The sequence below is a fragment of the Onychomys torridus genome, chromosome 6, assembly GCF_903995425.1.
Source record: "Onychomys torridus chromosome 6, mOncTor1.1, whole genome shotgun sequence".
NCBI lineage: Eukaryota > Metazoa > Chordata > Mammalia > Rodentia > Cricetidae > Onychomys > Onychomys torridus.
Genome location: NC_050448.1, coordinates 73161750 through 73177252, shown reverse-complemented (window position 1 = coordinate 73177252; position 15503 = coordinate 73161750). Strand labels below are relative to the sequence as shown.

Here is a 15503-nt window from a genome sequence, read left to right as displayed (position 1 = left end):
TGAACCATTTCTTAATAAAGAAAAATGAAAAAAAGAAATTTTCTACTCACTCTACATACCACCCACAGATCCCATCTCTTCCTTCCTCCTACCCCCCAGCCCTGCCTCCCAAGCCATTTCACATCCCCACATCCCCCATATAAAGTTCTCCCATGGGGAGTCAGAAGAGCCCAGCACACTGACACTAGGCAGGTCCAAACCACTTCCCACTGCACCAAGGCTTCACAAGGCATCACATCACAGGCACTGGGCTCCCAAAAGCCTGCCCATGCACCAGGGACAGATTCCAATCCCCTGCATTGGTTTCCCCCAAACATTTAGAGCCAAACAACCATCTTCCGTATCCAGAGGGATTAGTCCAGGCCCATGGTATACAAGGCGTGAGGACCATAAACTAGAGCTCTTTTTAATCTTTTAAGCTTTTAGCAGCAGTTCAGCTAAGATCCATTCAGATGAGGACTCAGAGGCTTCTAGTTGAGCAAACAGGATCAGCTGAGAAGTTGGCAAGGTGAGGTTAGCTGTGGCTTGTTCTGCTTCTTGAACTTTAAGCATTCACCCCAATACTGGCTCTGGGTTTGTTTTAATTATAAGATCTTTTAAGATTTGTGCTACAGAAACTAATGGATGTAAGCTTTGCTCCCTGAAATCCAAGAGGAGCTGCAGGAACTAACCATATGCAGTGAGGGGTTGTAGGACCTCAGTGTGCACGTTTTCTCAGAAACACAGGTAAGACAGTCTGAGGCTTGGAAGTGGCATCTCATGTGAGAGGGACACCATGGGGCACAGCCTGACACTGTGGGATCTAACAGTGTCTCAGTGTCAGAGCTGACCTTACTTAGAGGTCGCACATCTGGTGCCTGCTGCAGAACTGAACTTTTGCTTGTTTGTTGAATAAGATCCAGACATTTTGGAATCATGGAAGTGATGTTATGAGAGAAATGTTCAAGAACCACTTTGAGGACATCTTTTTCTATATCATTGGAGTAAGAACACAATGACTCTGTACCCATTGCACCTCTCTTTCTATCCCTCCCCAGGGTGACATTACATCACACCTGAGGCCACAGAAATCTGTTTCCTGTGTTGACCATGCCGGAGTGGAGCTGCCTGGTGACAGGAGCAGGAGGGTTTCTAGGCCAGAGGATCATCCGCTTGTTGGCTCAGGAGAAGGAGCTGCAGGAGATCAGGGCCTTGTTCAGGTCTTTCACTCCAAAACACAGGGAGGAATTATCCAGTAAGTGATCTGGAAACTGGTGAACACAGACTGGATGTGGTTAGGGCTTTCTTATCACCAAGTAAGAAACAGATAGATCATTGAAGAAACTCAGCAGGAGTAATCACAGTTGAGACAGCAAAAAAGGTACTGCAGAGTTGGAAAAAGTAGATTCTAGATGACCCAGAACTAGAGAATATGGCCTTGAGGAGACAGTGGGCTTTCATGCCACTCTCTTATTTAGACATTGCAGATCAGATTTCTCCTTGCTGGAAGCCTTTGTGTCTTAAATGTTCTGGACATAGCAATATTGTCCAACACTAACAAAAGATTATTAAACTAGAAACCTGAGCAGTGGGAACCTGCCTCCTTTGAACCTTCCCAATCAGCTTTGTAGATTCTTTTTATTTAAGACTAGGGAAGAGTGAAGTTCACAGCAGGAAGGGATTACAATGTAGAGGTAAATTGCTGAAGCAGGTAGGGAGGCAGAGAGAGGGAGAGGAAGAGGGGGACTAGAGAGCGTATACACAGGATAGAAGCAGACTGAGGGCCAGGTGCACTTCATATGTGTCATGGGGATTCCTCCAATGTCTTTCCCATCATTCCTCCTCTCTGTCCTTCATCCTCAAAGGAAGTGTCTACAGACTTACTGGACAGGTACTTTCTGCTTTTCTGCTGTCTCTCCCCAAACCCAGGCTAAGTGCAAGCACTGGGTTGGTAGTCATTTCCCAGCTGCTCCATTCTCACATCCTTGTGTGGATGTAGCTTGTGAAGGACCCTTGCTCCTAGTGTGAGGCCATTATGAATGCATCTCTTCCTCCATACTCACCAGAGTTCATTCAACCCCTTTGCTTGGATCTCACCCATCCATCCCTTGGCTTTGTCAGATAGGGCCTGTATAAAAATCTCTTATCAGATACCCTATAGTTTGATTTTGATTGTTGCTTCCTTCCCAAGATGAACCAATACCTGGGGGTGGTCTGATACAGTCCTATGAAGAAGGAAGGTGATTGAGGCCAGTCTTAGTTACTTTCCTATTGCTGGGATAAGACACCATGACCAAAACAACTTATAGAAGAAAGAGATTGTTGGGGACTTAGAGTTTTCAGAGAGTTAGAGCTGATGACTATCATGGCAGGGATCAGGACAGCCAGCAGGCAGCATGGCACTGTAGCAATGGCTGAGAGCTCATGTCTTGACCCACAAGCCAAGAGAGAGAACTAACTGGGAATGATGCAAGTCTTTTTAATCCTCAGAGGCTATTTCCAGGGACACACTGTCTGCAAAAAGACAACACGCCCTAACCCTTCCACCAACTGGGCCCAAGTATTCAATTATATGACCTGTTCTCATTCAAACCACCACAACTCAGTGTCTGTGCACTTTAAGACGCACTAGAGTACAAAGGGGTTGAGAAGTTAGTTCTTGGGCTACACTTACCTGGAATTCATCATCAAATTAAATTTTATCTATTTTTTTTGGAATGATTAGCATCTTAAGATACTGGGCCAGTATTGTTGTGTTAAAAGTAACAGTGTTCAGAGTTTTGACAAGCAACATTTGCAAGGGACTTGTTCAGTTGGGACTTCCAACTGGTCCCTGCATGGTCTGAGAAACCCCATTCCTGTCTCTCACTCCAAACCTTGCCCATTCAGAAAGTCTTCAAACAAACCAACAAAAAGTGTGATGTGCATACATTTGGTGGGCCCTGCCAAGATATGCTACTAAGAGAAAAATGTAAGGAGTCTGGTAATGGGTCTCTACCTAAGTTCTGTTCAGGCCAACACAGACAGATTTAAGAATGACTCCTTGCTTTAATGCCTCATTAAGTTAGCATTGTTTTACATCTATCCTTCATAAACCTTGTTCTCAGGATAGGACATGAATTAACATACAAAAATACATCCTAATATAAAATATCTGGGACACCTGTTGTTGCCTCCTTGGTAGACCTACTCCAAGTAGTCACCTTTAGTTAAGATGGCAATGAAGTCATATGACCTCACTCTTCTCCAACCCTAGCAAAGATGGCTGCCAGCCTCTTGACTACACTTAGTTTAGTTAAGATGGTGGAGAACCATGTGTTGTTTCCCTAAACAGCTCTAATTTAGCATTACAAGTTTTAATTTAATTTTTGTTACAGATTTTTAAACATGCTCAATACCCTCAGCTGTTTGGTTTTTTTTTGAGCTGAGGATCGAACCCAGGGCCGTGTACTTGCTAGGCAAGTGCTCTACCACTGAGCTAAATCCTCAACTCCCAGCTGTTTTTTAATGAAGCATTAATATCATAAACAAACTTTAATATTATTTATAACAAAATGACTTATTAATATCTATTATTACACCAGATTCAGTGGACAGAAATTCTAGAGGCAAATTCTCAGCCCAGGCAGATCGTTGCAACAGTAACAGCTGAGATATCACCAAGATACACAGAACATAGTAAACTCACACAGATCCTTACCCAGACACAATTCCCTTGGCTGTTTTTTGTAAATGAAATAGAGCACTTTTAAAAGTAAAACACACACACACACACACACACACACACACACACACACACACACACACACATACACACACACAGAAACCTAGTAAGAACAAAAAAAATTCCATTTGCATAATAGTTTTGAGGCAGAATAACATTTTAAATATAATTCCATTTTTTTCCCTAAAGGCATTAGAAAAAGACTAATTTGTTTATTTTTTGAACATGTAGTAATGTTATATTATAAGAACACTGAGAATAAAACATACATTCAAACATGTTGATCTCTGGAGATCTTACATAACCTTGAGACATATATAAATGCATATTTGAAAATACAGATCTAACATGTAGAGCCCTTGGACTTCCAGGAGCTTCTGAAATCCTAAAGTGAGTAGTACATCAAAACTATTACATTTTTAGTTTGTAAAATAAATGAAATGTTAAAGTATTTGGTAAAAACTACAAAACGACAAAAAAAATCACCAAAACAATTAAAGACACAGGAGATGTCAGAATCTAGATGGCCCAGCTTTACTGAAGAAGTACAGGAGGGCCCACAGTTCTCTATTAAGATCAGATGCAAGAAACCTCTGTTGGGTTTGCTCTTCCCTGTATTGATTATTGAACCCTATGCTTTTTGTTTATTGGGGAAACTACCCAATATGAACATGGAGAATCAAAGGTTATGCAGGTGGTAATACTCTTTGATATCTGTTTATATCTACAAGAGTCAATACTGTTTGATCTCATGTGCCTCTGTCCCAGAAATCAGGGGGCTCTTTGAGCACCAATGCCTACAGGGTAAAGGTCCCTGGGAGGCAAGAAGGCAGTTCAATACCACTAAGTAGCTGGTGTTTGTTCCAGTTTCTGGAGTCTGACACTGAATGGTTTAATTTTGGTGTATTTAAGCACAGCACAATTTAGGAAATATTTTCCTGGTGATAATTAACTCAGTCTCATGTGCACAATAAAGCATACATGCATAAATGTTAAGGAAAAAAGTAAGCTAAATAAGTATCAGACATGATAACATGGAAACTCTTCATAAAGTATATGGGATGCCTTCCTTGAAGATGGGTTCTACATATTGGAAAAATCAACCTTTGATATGGGTCTGGGGTAGGATTGAGTGTGATTTCCAGACACACAGGCTGTGCAAAGTTGACCAGACTAGAAAGCACATCTGCTCCCAGCCTTCTGGACAGACAACTGGTTATGCATTCCTTCCCTTGAAGGAACAACATTGTGTGCTAACATTCCAGGTTCCCCTAGCACTCATCTGTGGGCATGAGGACCTCTCTGCCTCCTAAAAGAAGTCCTGTGCCTTTCTGAAATTCTTTTCCAGCTTTCTCTATCCATTCACTACTAGTCCAACTGTCTCCTTCATTCTGGGTCTTATCTCTCTTTTATAATTTGAAACCATCATTATCTTTAGAGATACAAACACACAAATAAAAAAGAAAAAACTATCTCTACCTTCTGCTGGACACATTATATATATATATATATATTCATAAATCTGTATAAAGCATGTCACACTTCCCTTCCGTACTCAGTTTATTTCCCTTTGCTACATACGACAAAATGCCAAAATACATAAACCTAAAGTTTCTGCCTCATGTTTTATAATTTTAACTTCCTTACAAATAGTTTAGACACCTTGTCACCAACGGAGCAAACGAAGAAATAAATAACCTAAAGAATCTTAGTAATTATTACTGTTGATGTGAGGAAGCTCTATGAGTAAAAACAACTTGGTGAGGAAAGTGTTTATTTGGCTTATGCTTCCATATCACTCGTAATCACCCAAAGGGTATCAGGACAGGGACTTAAACAGGGCAGGAACTTGGAGGCAGGAGCTGAAGCAGGGGCCATGAAAGGATGTGGTTCAGTGGTTTGCTCTCATGGCTTGCTCAGCCTGCTTTCTTATACAACATAGAGATGGCACCACCCACAAAGGGCTGTGCCCTCCCACATGAATCATTAATGATGAAAATGCCCTACAGGCTCTCCTTACACCCTCATCATATGGAGGCATTTTTCTCAATTGAATCTCCCTTTTCTCAGTAAGAGGAGAGAATCCTGGTGTCCTATTTTTTCAAAGACATCTTAATGGTGGAAACTTCTTATTTCTCCACCCTCATGAGATCCCAAAACAAAAGAAATTTTGTGTCTGACTTTATAGACAAAGAGACATCACAGATGTTTGAGAGGATGACAGGTGCAGCCATCTCAGAGAAGGATCAGACAGGGGCCAGCAAGCCATGGGAAACCTGCCAGAAGATTAGGCTGGGGCCAGCAGGAAACTCATCAGATGATGTGCTGCTCTTAGACCCAGACAATTAAGAGTCACTTAAAAAAATGAGTTCCAGACATTTCCTACCATAACCTAAAGGTTAGGACAGATTATATACCATAGCTGTCAGAGGGAGCAAGTTTCCGGCAGATAAGAAATGGAATGTCTAATGGTCAAAGAAAGTAGGTCTGCAAATGTTATAGATGCATGACATAAACTGCTAGAGAATATGGCAATTTCCTGGCAGCTGCAACTCTGCAATCGGTTCAAACCAAGCATCTCCAACCAGGTGTAAGCACCAATCCTGAGCTTGTGACTCTACAGACTTGGAACTCCCCTAGACCCCCAACGCTAACCACTATAAAAATCATATCCTGTTACTGCTTAAGGTCCCTCTGACTCCACTGCTGAGTGGATGGAAAAGGGACCTGGGTTTGAACTCATGAATTAAAAAAGACTCTTTGTTTTTGCATTCAGATTGGTCTCTTGATGGTCTTTGGAATCATAGAACTTTGGGTGCAACAATGTTAACTGACTTCCTCAAGATCTTACAACTAAAATAAGACAAAGTAGGGTAGGGGTCCAGGGGGTTCTGGTGGTAACCTCTGTCCTTTTAAAGGCTGGAGGGTGGTAGCTTCTCTCTGGATCTCCTGCTGCAGCTCACAGCTCTATGATGTGGCAGTGAAGAACAATTGCCAAGTCCATGGTGTCTTGGACAAGGTGAGAGATATGGTTCAACCACAAAGCACCCAAGATGGCACCTCCTGGTATGTCAGGATCCAACAAAGAACTGATGAGTGAGTCTACTTGGTCCTGCATCTGGGCTCCTCCTGCCCTGTCACAGCAAATCTTCTGACCATGTCTGTCTAAAGCCAGCCACTAAGAAGAGTGGAGGAGAAATCACACAGAAAGAGACTCACATGCTGGTACCAGCCTCCTTCCCAGAAGGCCTTTCCCCATCATCGTCTACATCAAGGCCTTCTTGGGGTCCCTGACAGGGGAGAGGAGGGGCTACAGTAGACATATTCAGGAGAGGTTGTAATCTGTCCTAAGAAGGATTTCTCCAGCTCTGGATTTCTACTTCTGCCTCTATCAAAGTATTCTTTGGCATTCATTGCAAATTTAGTTGACATGATGTCTCAAAGGAGTTGATTCTGAATGAGTCTTGCTCTTAGAGTGCATAGAGAAGTGGGAATGGATTGGATGGAGGCAGAGGGACAATAGAGCCTTCACTAGAAGATGTTTGTCCTTAGACATGTCCCTGGAGCTTTCTGCACTTTCTCCAACAATACCAAGGACACAGGAATCCTAACTTCATGAGATAGTTGAGGAAGGAGATAGCAAACCAATAAAGTCATGTGTAAATTATGAATGTCGAGCCAGTGTGGGGTATAGATACTGGTTGCATGTGCCACACAATCAGTTTTCTGAACTAATTTAGGTGACATTGTGATTTTAGTGTCATCCTATAAATTTGAGAGGAACCTGAAGCTATTTATTGTCCCTGGATATAGTATGGTCCCTTGGAGGTGGTCTAATTTACACTGTATCTACCCAATAAGAAATGCTCACCTAAACCCATCATAGGAGCCCATTCTGAGTTCTCTCACTGGGGCTCCAGTTTCCTCTCTGTAATTGAGCTCGTTCTTCATTTGTGCTCATCCCAGACTCAGAAAGTATCAAGACCTGTCAGGGGCAGGGCTGAATTTTCCATCTTTGTGTCCCACTCTTCTGGATCCTCCTCACTGCAACTCTGGAGGACACAATTTGATTAACCTGTTGCTTGCCCAGGTTACTCTTATGACTTCATGCCTGTCCATTAGCAACCTGACATCACTGTTACAGCTTCCCAGGGCAGGACTCTGCCTGTTTCTCCTTCAGTCTCAATCTGCAAGTGATTCCCCATGCTCTATCAATTAAATCCTAATTCTCCCTTTTTACATTTAACTACCATCACCTCTCTGGTTGCTTTAATCACTGTATGAAATCTCATAACCTGTTTTCATGTACAAAGCACAAATCACATCTCACTGCTTACATTCATTTTCTACAAAGAGAGGAGTGGACACTGAGGCTTCCTCCTTCCCTACAAATGAAACATTCTGATTGTTGAGCATTTACTGTTCCTTCAGTAGAAAGGCCTCCTCCCCAGGATCTCTTCACTCTGGCTGCCCTTGAAGGCCTAGGTCATTGATACTGTGTCAGGAAACTTCCATCCTGTGCAGAGAGCTTCCCAATGACCTGCTTTGTGTTCCTCAGAGCTGCAGACAAAAGCCAAGGTGGCAGTGCTAAAGGGAGACATTCTGGATGCCCAGTGCCTGAGGAGAGCCTGCCAGGGCATCTCTGTTGTCATCCACACTGCTGCCTCCCTTGACATCTTGGGTGCCATTCCCAGACAGACCATCCTGGATATCAACCTGAAAGGTACAGTATCTCAGGAGAGAATGAAAATAATCTCATGAAAATTTTGTTGGACATCTGTTAGGAAAGAGTATTGATTTAGAAAAGATGCTTGGTGCAGCTAAGACTACTGTCATCACCTTAGACCTATTCCAAAATGGATATTCCCTCTTTTTATCCTCTACTCCTTTACTGGGAGGTGTGGCAGCTATGGAGATCTCTGTGGATGTTTGCAAGATCTTAATAGGGACCTGGGTTAGAGTTAAGTTAGGCTCTGTACCCGCTTCTGCCGGGGCTGGTAACCAAAGATGGGCCACTTTCTTTCTGACAGCTTCCTGAATGTGTGTATATCAAATTAATCAGGAACGACCTAAGACAGTGTATCTGAGGGACCTGGCAGGCCCATTATTCTATAAATAATGGAGAGTTGTGGAAGCTCAACAAGGTTTTCTAGTGAGATCTGAGCATGCTTTTCCCAACAGAGCTGCTCTAGAGGATTGCTTGACCATGTGCGTGGTTACCAGGTGATTGGAAAGGGTCTGTACTTGGCTGAGCTAGGAGGAGGTGTTTTGCTCCACCCCTTGGTACTCCTATAAATAGCCCCTTAGAAGAGACAGGAGGGGGGGTGAATAATGATCCAGGCCCACCTGAGGCTATCCTGTGTTTCTGTCTGTGTTCTATCTCCTAGCTGGGCTCCCACACACTGCCTCTCTGTACCAGACCTTGACCTTTCCTCTGTAGAGAGCTATCAAAGCCATTCTACAGGGGCCTGCCAGGAGGAATGATCCAGCACTTGTTTTCTTAAAAGCAATGGTTTTCCAATTTCTAAAAGTCATTTCTACAGATCAGTGTTAGTCCACTCTTGAAGACTGGTCATAGGCAGGGTACAGAGTCTCTTCCTGAGATCCCCATCCCTAAATGGTTAGTGACTCAGAAAAGTAGGTTTGCAATATACTTTAATAAAGGACATTATCACAAAATATGATCACTCTGACCCCCACCTAAACAAAAGTGAGTCTTCTTAGTATCACTGTTTTCCAAGGTCCGGTCTGGCATGTATCCTCCATGTGACCTCCAAATTTAGGGACTTGGGCTCCTTTTCCAAATCAACTAATTATTTGGGGATGGCCATTACCAATTCCAAAGGATCCCTATTAGTTCTACATGGTTACTTCCCTCATACCCTGCCTTGCAGGTTGGTACTTGGATACTCAGATTCTCAGTTTTGTATTAGTCTTTACTAAACGAGAAAAAAAAAATCAGCCTTTAATGTCTAATTATGAGTGTATACTGCATGCCTAGACATAGTGGTGCCCATCTGTAATCCTAGCATTCAGGAGGCTGAGTCAGGAAGATCAGACCTTAGAGCCCAATCTATAGAAACAAGACTCCATTCTAAAAAAAAAAGATAAAATGAAGTAAAATGAGGAAAGTACATCATGCCTCTATACTATAACTGAGTTGGCATGCTGTAAATTCTGAACTACTTCTGAGACTATGGTATCTTGAATTTTTGGATTAAAAACTGGCCCTCCTTTAATGAAAAGAAATGCATTAAAATAAGTGACTCTTTGCTTTTATTTGGGGGAGGAACATTTTGAATTTGTTGTTGTTGTTGATTCAGGGATCAAACCTACACAAAAAGCTAAGGCTCAATCACTGAGCAACATACTCAAATAATGGGAATTTATTGATGTCAGTTTCTAGACAGCATAAAAGAATAATTTCCCAGAATAAAAATCTAGGGAAGTACTTTCCAGAATAAAAAATACTGGTTTTAATTTTTGTCAGCTTGATTCATAGTAGTCACTTGAAAAGAGGGAACTTCATCTAAGGAATGACTCCCATCAGATTGGCCAGTGGTTATACCTATGGGTTATTTTCTTGATCAGTGATTGATATGGGAGGGCCTGACTCATTGTGGGATGTGCCACCCCTAAGCAGTGGTCCTTAGTTATACAGGTAAATAAGATGAGCACATGGTAGGCAAAGAAGTAAAGAGGGCTTGGCTGTGGTGGTGCATGCCTTTAATCCCAGCACTCAGGAGGCACAGGCAGGCAGATATCTGTGAGTTCGAGACCAGCGTGGTCTACACAGACAGTTCCAGGAAAGGCCCAAAGCTGCACAGAGAAACCCTGTCTCGAAAAACCAAAAACCAAAAAAAAAAAAAAAAAAAAAAAAGAGCATCCTCCATGGTCTCTGCCTTTGTTCCTGGGTGACTTTCCTCAGTGACACACTGACATGGGAACATAGAAACCATAGAAACTGTCCCCTCCCCAAGTGGCTTTGGTCATGTGTTTATCACAGCAACAGAAAGCTAACCAGGGCAGTGGCTCAGTGAGAGGGGCCTAGTCTACCATGTGGAGGAGCCTAGGTGTGATCCCGATACTGAAAAGAGAAATAATTATATTCAAACAGAGACAGAGAGACAGAGAGAGAGAGAGAGAAACAGAAAAAGAGAGAGATAGCTCTATAAACTCAAAATCCTAGAAATCCCTGGTTTTCCAGAATCTAAATGTCACCTCTTTTAATTCAGGGCTTATTCTGTGGCTATAGAATGGCAATTTGTGTCAAGATCAGGTAAGAATGTATTTAGATCTGTAGTAGTCCTTCCATTGAGGTTGAGGTTGGAATGAATCTGACTCAACTGTGGACCCTTGAGCTTCTCTCCTAACAGTAATGGTGAACTTCCCATACTCAGGTACTCAGCTCCTGTTGGATGCTTGTGTGGATGCCAGTGTCCCAGTCTTCATCTACAGCAGCTCAGTGGCTGTGGCTGGACCAAACACCTACAAGGAGATCATCCAGAATGGATGTGAGGAAGAGAATCATGAGAGCAGATGGTCTCATCCATACCCATACAGCAAAAAGATGGCTGAGAAGGCAGTGCTGGCAGCCAGTGGGAGGAGCCTGAGAGATGGGGGCACTTTGCATACTTGTGCCTTAAGACTCCCATTCATCTATGGGGAAGGGAGCCAACACATTTCATATGTAGTGAATAGAGCACTCAAGAATAATGGCATACTTGACAGTTTTGCCAAATTCTCTGTGATCAACCCAGTATTTGTGAGTAATGCAGCCTGGGCACACATTCTGGCAGCCAGGGGCCTACAAGACCCCAACAAGGCACCAAACATCCAAGGTCAGTTCCACTACATCTCAGATGAAACCCCTCACCAAAGCTTTGTTGATTTACATTACACCCTGAGCAAGGACTGGGGCCTCCGCCTTGATTCCAGTTGGAGCCTTCCTCTGCCCATGCTCTACTGGCTTGCCTTCCTGCTGGAAACTGTGAGCTTCCTGCTGCGTCCAATCTACAATTACCGGCCTCCTTTTAACCGCTGCTTGGTCACAATGTCAAATAATGTGTTCACCTTCTCCTACAAGAAAGCTCAGCGAGATCTGGACTATGAGCCACTTGTCAGCTGGGAGGAAGCCAGAGAGAAAACTTCTCAGTGGATTGGGTCACTAGTGGAGCAGCACAAGGGGACACTGAACACAAAGTCTCAGTGATGTGACCATGGCAGGGACCTGACACTGAAGTTGTCAGATCCTCCAAAAAAGGTCTAAGACACAACCCAACTTTTACACTTCCCTTTTACATACTGGCCAACTTGTCTTCAGGTCACAAAGCCTTACCAGTCACTGGCCAGTCCCAAACTTTTGCCCTGAGTACTTGCCCAGAGACACAGGCTGTGCTTCAGCTGCTATGAACAAAGGTTCAGTTTCTGGGACTGAACTACCCATTGCCTCCTTTAACTTAGAATTTCATCAGTGTTTCCATTTCCCCTCTCACAGTCCCAAAGCATTGTTTGTCTGAGAAAATTCCCATTGCATCATGAAGCTCATAAAAGAACAATAAAAAAGGTTTCATGCCTAATCTGGTGAACGCCTAATTGTTGTGATCAGTCTTAATTCCAGCTTTTCTTTCTATATCCAGTTAAGGCCATAGTCAGAACAAACAGAATGTCACTCCCACAGAGGTGGACCCAAGCACGGACTAGATGACTGACCTGGAGTGCCCCAGTTCAGCATCACCAGGTCACAGACAGCATCTTACTCTGATTCAGTAACATAGTCAATAACTGGAGAACCCACAGTTGAAAGAGGCCTTTTCTACTCAACCAGACATCATAAACCCGAGGGAGCTGTGGAGACACAGTACAGAGGAAAGAAAACTGTATCTTGTCACAACTGCATAGTAACTCACCTGCCTTTTGGTATTACAGGCAACAGGAAAGTCACATCCAGCATCAATACGTCCTTCTCACCCCACATTAATTAATGTTTGTAGGATGACATTGATTGGGACTGAGCTCCTGTACAGCATCAGGAGACAAGACCATGCTGAAGTTCTATACAGCCAACCAAACCTAAGAGTGTTTTCCTGGTTACTACAATATTAGGAGAGAAAAACAAGCACCATTTTCAAGCAGGCCATTGATAGCCCAGGAAGCCCACTTGGTTTCACATCAGCAAGGGGTCATCTGGAAGTAGATGCTCTGCCTTTGTCAGCCAGTTCTGCTTCCTTTGCCATGCCAGGCCGAGAGAGCACCAGTCTGGCTCACTGGACAGTGTTGTATGGTATAAAAGGAAGAGTCACCTGTTTCTGAGAACAAAAGTAAATTCCAAGGATGATTTCTAGCCACAATTGACTGCATGTTTCTGTTTTGACTCCTCATCATCAGTTCTTTGGGAGGACACTCACGAAGGATGTACCTTCAGCATTCACTCTGTAAGAGGGAGGGGAGATGCTCAGGCACCACTCACAAGGACACACCTAAGAGCTCTCACCTGGCTCCAGGGTTGTGGGCAGCTGAGGACTGCAGCTCATACATCCCAGGCGTCTTGTCCAGAGTGAGTGTCCATGAGCCCCGGGTAAACAGAACACCTCCACAAGCCTGTTCCATTAGCTCAGAAGGAAAAGATGGTGGGGTAGGAGAAAGGATCTTCATTCTTGATTTCAACCAATTTAAATCCCTCACTGAATTCACTGGTCCATTTTCTCAGGGGAAAGTAGTCTCCCAAGGTCTAACAAGGGTGTGCATCTCTCCTGAGAAGCATAATGGATTAGAATCTTTTGGATAACAAAGTTGCTGGTGGCAGTTACAGCTCCCACACACAGGAGCCATGTACTGCATGCAATCTACCAGAAGGAGGCAGGAAAGGCACAGGAAAGTTGGCAGCAGCCCCAGCCTGTGAGCCTCCTCTTCTTTTTCCATTGGATTCTGCAGTCTGTGACCAAGGAATAAGGGAAGCACAGAGAAGTGCTTGCCCACAGGTTTAAGTGTGATGTACAAATGACTGAAGAGAATGGAGTTGAACAGAAGGTGTCCAGGAAAGCTTCACAAACACGGTGGGACTCTAAAGGAGCGCCAGGTGGGTCCATGCAGGGAGGACAGCCTGAGAGATGGTGCAGAGGAGGAGTGTGCTGGGGAGGGAGGAGGAAGGCCAGTGAGTAAGGAGGCTGGACATCCCTTAGCATGGTTTGCTGAGAGACAGTTCATGTCCAGAGATGAGCACTAGGCAAGAGTGGCCTCTGGGACCCAGCAGAGTGTTCAGTAGATGGTCTGTTTATGAGGCTGCCTGCAGGAGACTGTCCAGAGACAATGCTTGTTCCTTGACCCCAGATACTGGAGTGTGAGCTTTGGGCAGCAGAGTGAGAACACACAGCTCAAGGAAGAGGGGGAGTGACCCCTGCTCCTCAGCTGGGTGTGGATCCTGTTTCTTAACCAGGTGGTGGGAGGCTCCAGTGACTCCACTGTTTCCCCTTAGTGTGAGTCCTGTGTACACACTTCATTTGAAATTTAAACCTTCCGAATACTTGATATGAGCTTCAATTGTAAAGAGATGAAATGTGATGGAAAAGAAGTGTGAAATCTGAGAAAATGTATTTGATGGTGAACCCAGGGTCCTGTCCCAGTACTCCATTCCTGATCAAGATGACAGTCTAGTAGAGAGAGAAAAATGCAACATTTGGTAGGGGTTCTAGACAGGAAGGTGCACAGTGTCCTCAAAAGGTCGGGTGCTATGTGAGGTGGTTTTCTTCCTGGATGAGGGAAGTATATACTGTCAGCTTTGTCAATGAACAATGGCAGTCAGGAGACAGGCCCCAGGCCCCATTCAATACGCTATGGAAAGCAGTAGGTATTTAACTTCAGCTTCCTGGACAGCATCCTGGGGCAGATGGATGAGAAAAGATGAGAGGACACCCCAAGATTCTAACAGCAAAGTGGAGGCCTGATGCATGTGACTGCAGCAAAGTGGAATTCAGGTCTAGTAGGCAAGCTTGGGAAGAGACACCAGGGAGGATTAAGTGTCCTCACTGCAAACTCATGGGCACATTTGCCCCAGATACAATCTGATGTCACACAGTGCCCTCTGCTGGTTAGTTTTAATCATCGTCTTGACAGGACCTAGAATCACCTGGGAAGGCAGTCTTTACAAGGAATTATGTAGGCCAGGTTGGCCCGAGTGCATGGCTGTTCTTCATCAACGTGAGAAGATGTGAGAGTGAAGAAAACTACCAGGTCCAGAAGCAGCAAGCAGGCAGCATGGACTCAGTTGCATCTTTCTGCTCCTGAATGTGTATGTGATGTGACAAGTCCCTGCCTCGACTTCCCCAGGATCACAGATCCTAACCTGTGATAGTACACCAAACTCTTTCCCCCTTATTCAGCTTCCGGCCAGGGAATTTGTCACAGTGACAGAAGTGAAGGCAGAATCCAAGCATTCAGTCCCTTCTGCTGGAACTCCAAACCCTGCATGCTTTCTCCTCTCTCTGGCAGCCTAGCTTTGCTGCAGTTATCAGCATTTCTCCCATTCAGGTCTTACTGCCTGGATAGTCATCCATACCTCCTTATCTGATTCCTCTATCACTCACCTCGATGGTTCAACAATTTCTGAAACTTGAAGCTTCCCACACACACCATGTTTTTCCATATGGCCACGCAGGAGGCAGTATTCCTTCTGTTTAGAAGGTGCCCCGCTGGCCTGACTCAACTCACTCACCTGCTAGAACTCTTTTCACTGCCTGTATCCTGCACAGCTAATTACATTGCCCTTATTAATTCATGTATTCTGCCTGCTCCTCTGAATAGC

At 44.0% G+C, this 15503-nt stretch overlaps 1 protein-coding gene across 2 annotated transcripts; it reads left to right on the top strand.

Annotated features, from left to right (window-relative positions):
- The first annotated feature begins 1089 nt into the window (after positions 1 to 1089).
- On the top strand, positions 1090 to 11915 carry LOC118585972 (NADPH-dependent 3-keto-steroid reductase HSD3B3-like). Of its 2 annotated transcripts, XM_036191012.1 has the most exons (3): positions 1090 to 1234; positions 8262 to 8426; positions 11104 to 11915. In XM_036191012.1, exons 1-3 carry the CDS (start codon positions 1090 to 1092, stop codon positions 11913 to 11915), a joined length of 1122 nt encoding a protein of 373 aa, XP_036046905.1. The 2 variants fall into 2 exon arrangements, with proteins under 2 accessions (XP_036046905.1, XP_036046906.1); XM_036191013.1 differs by lacking the exon at positions 8262 to 8426.
- The last annotated feature ends 3588 nt before the right edge of the window (positions 11916 to 15503 follow it).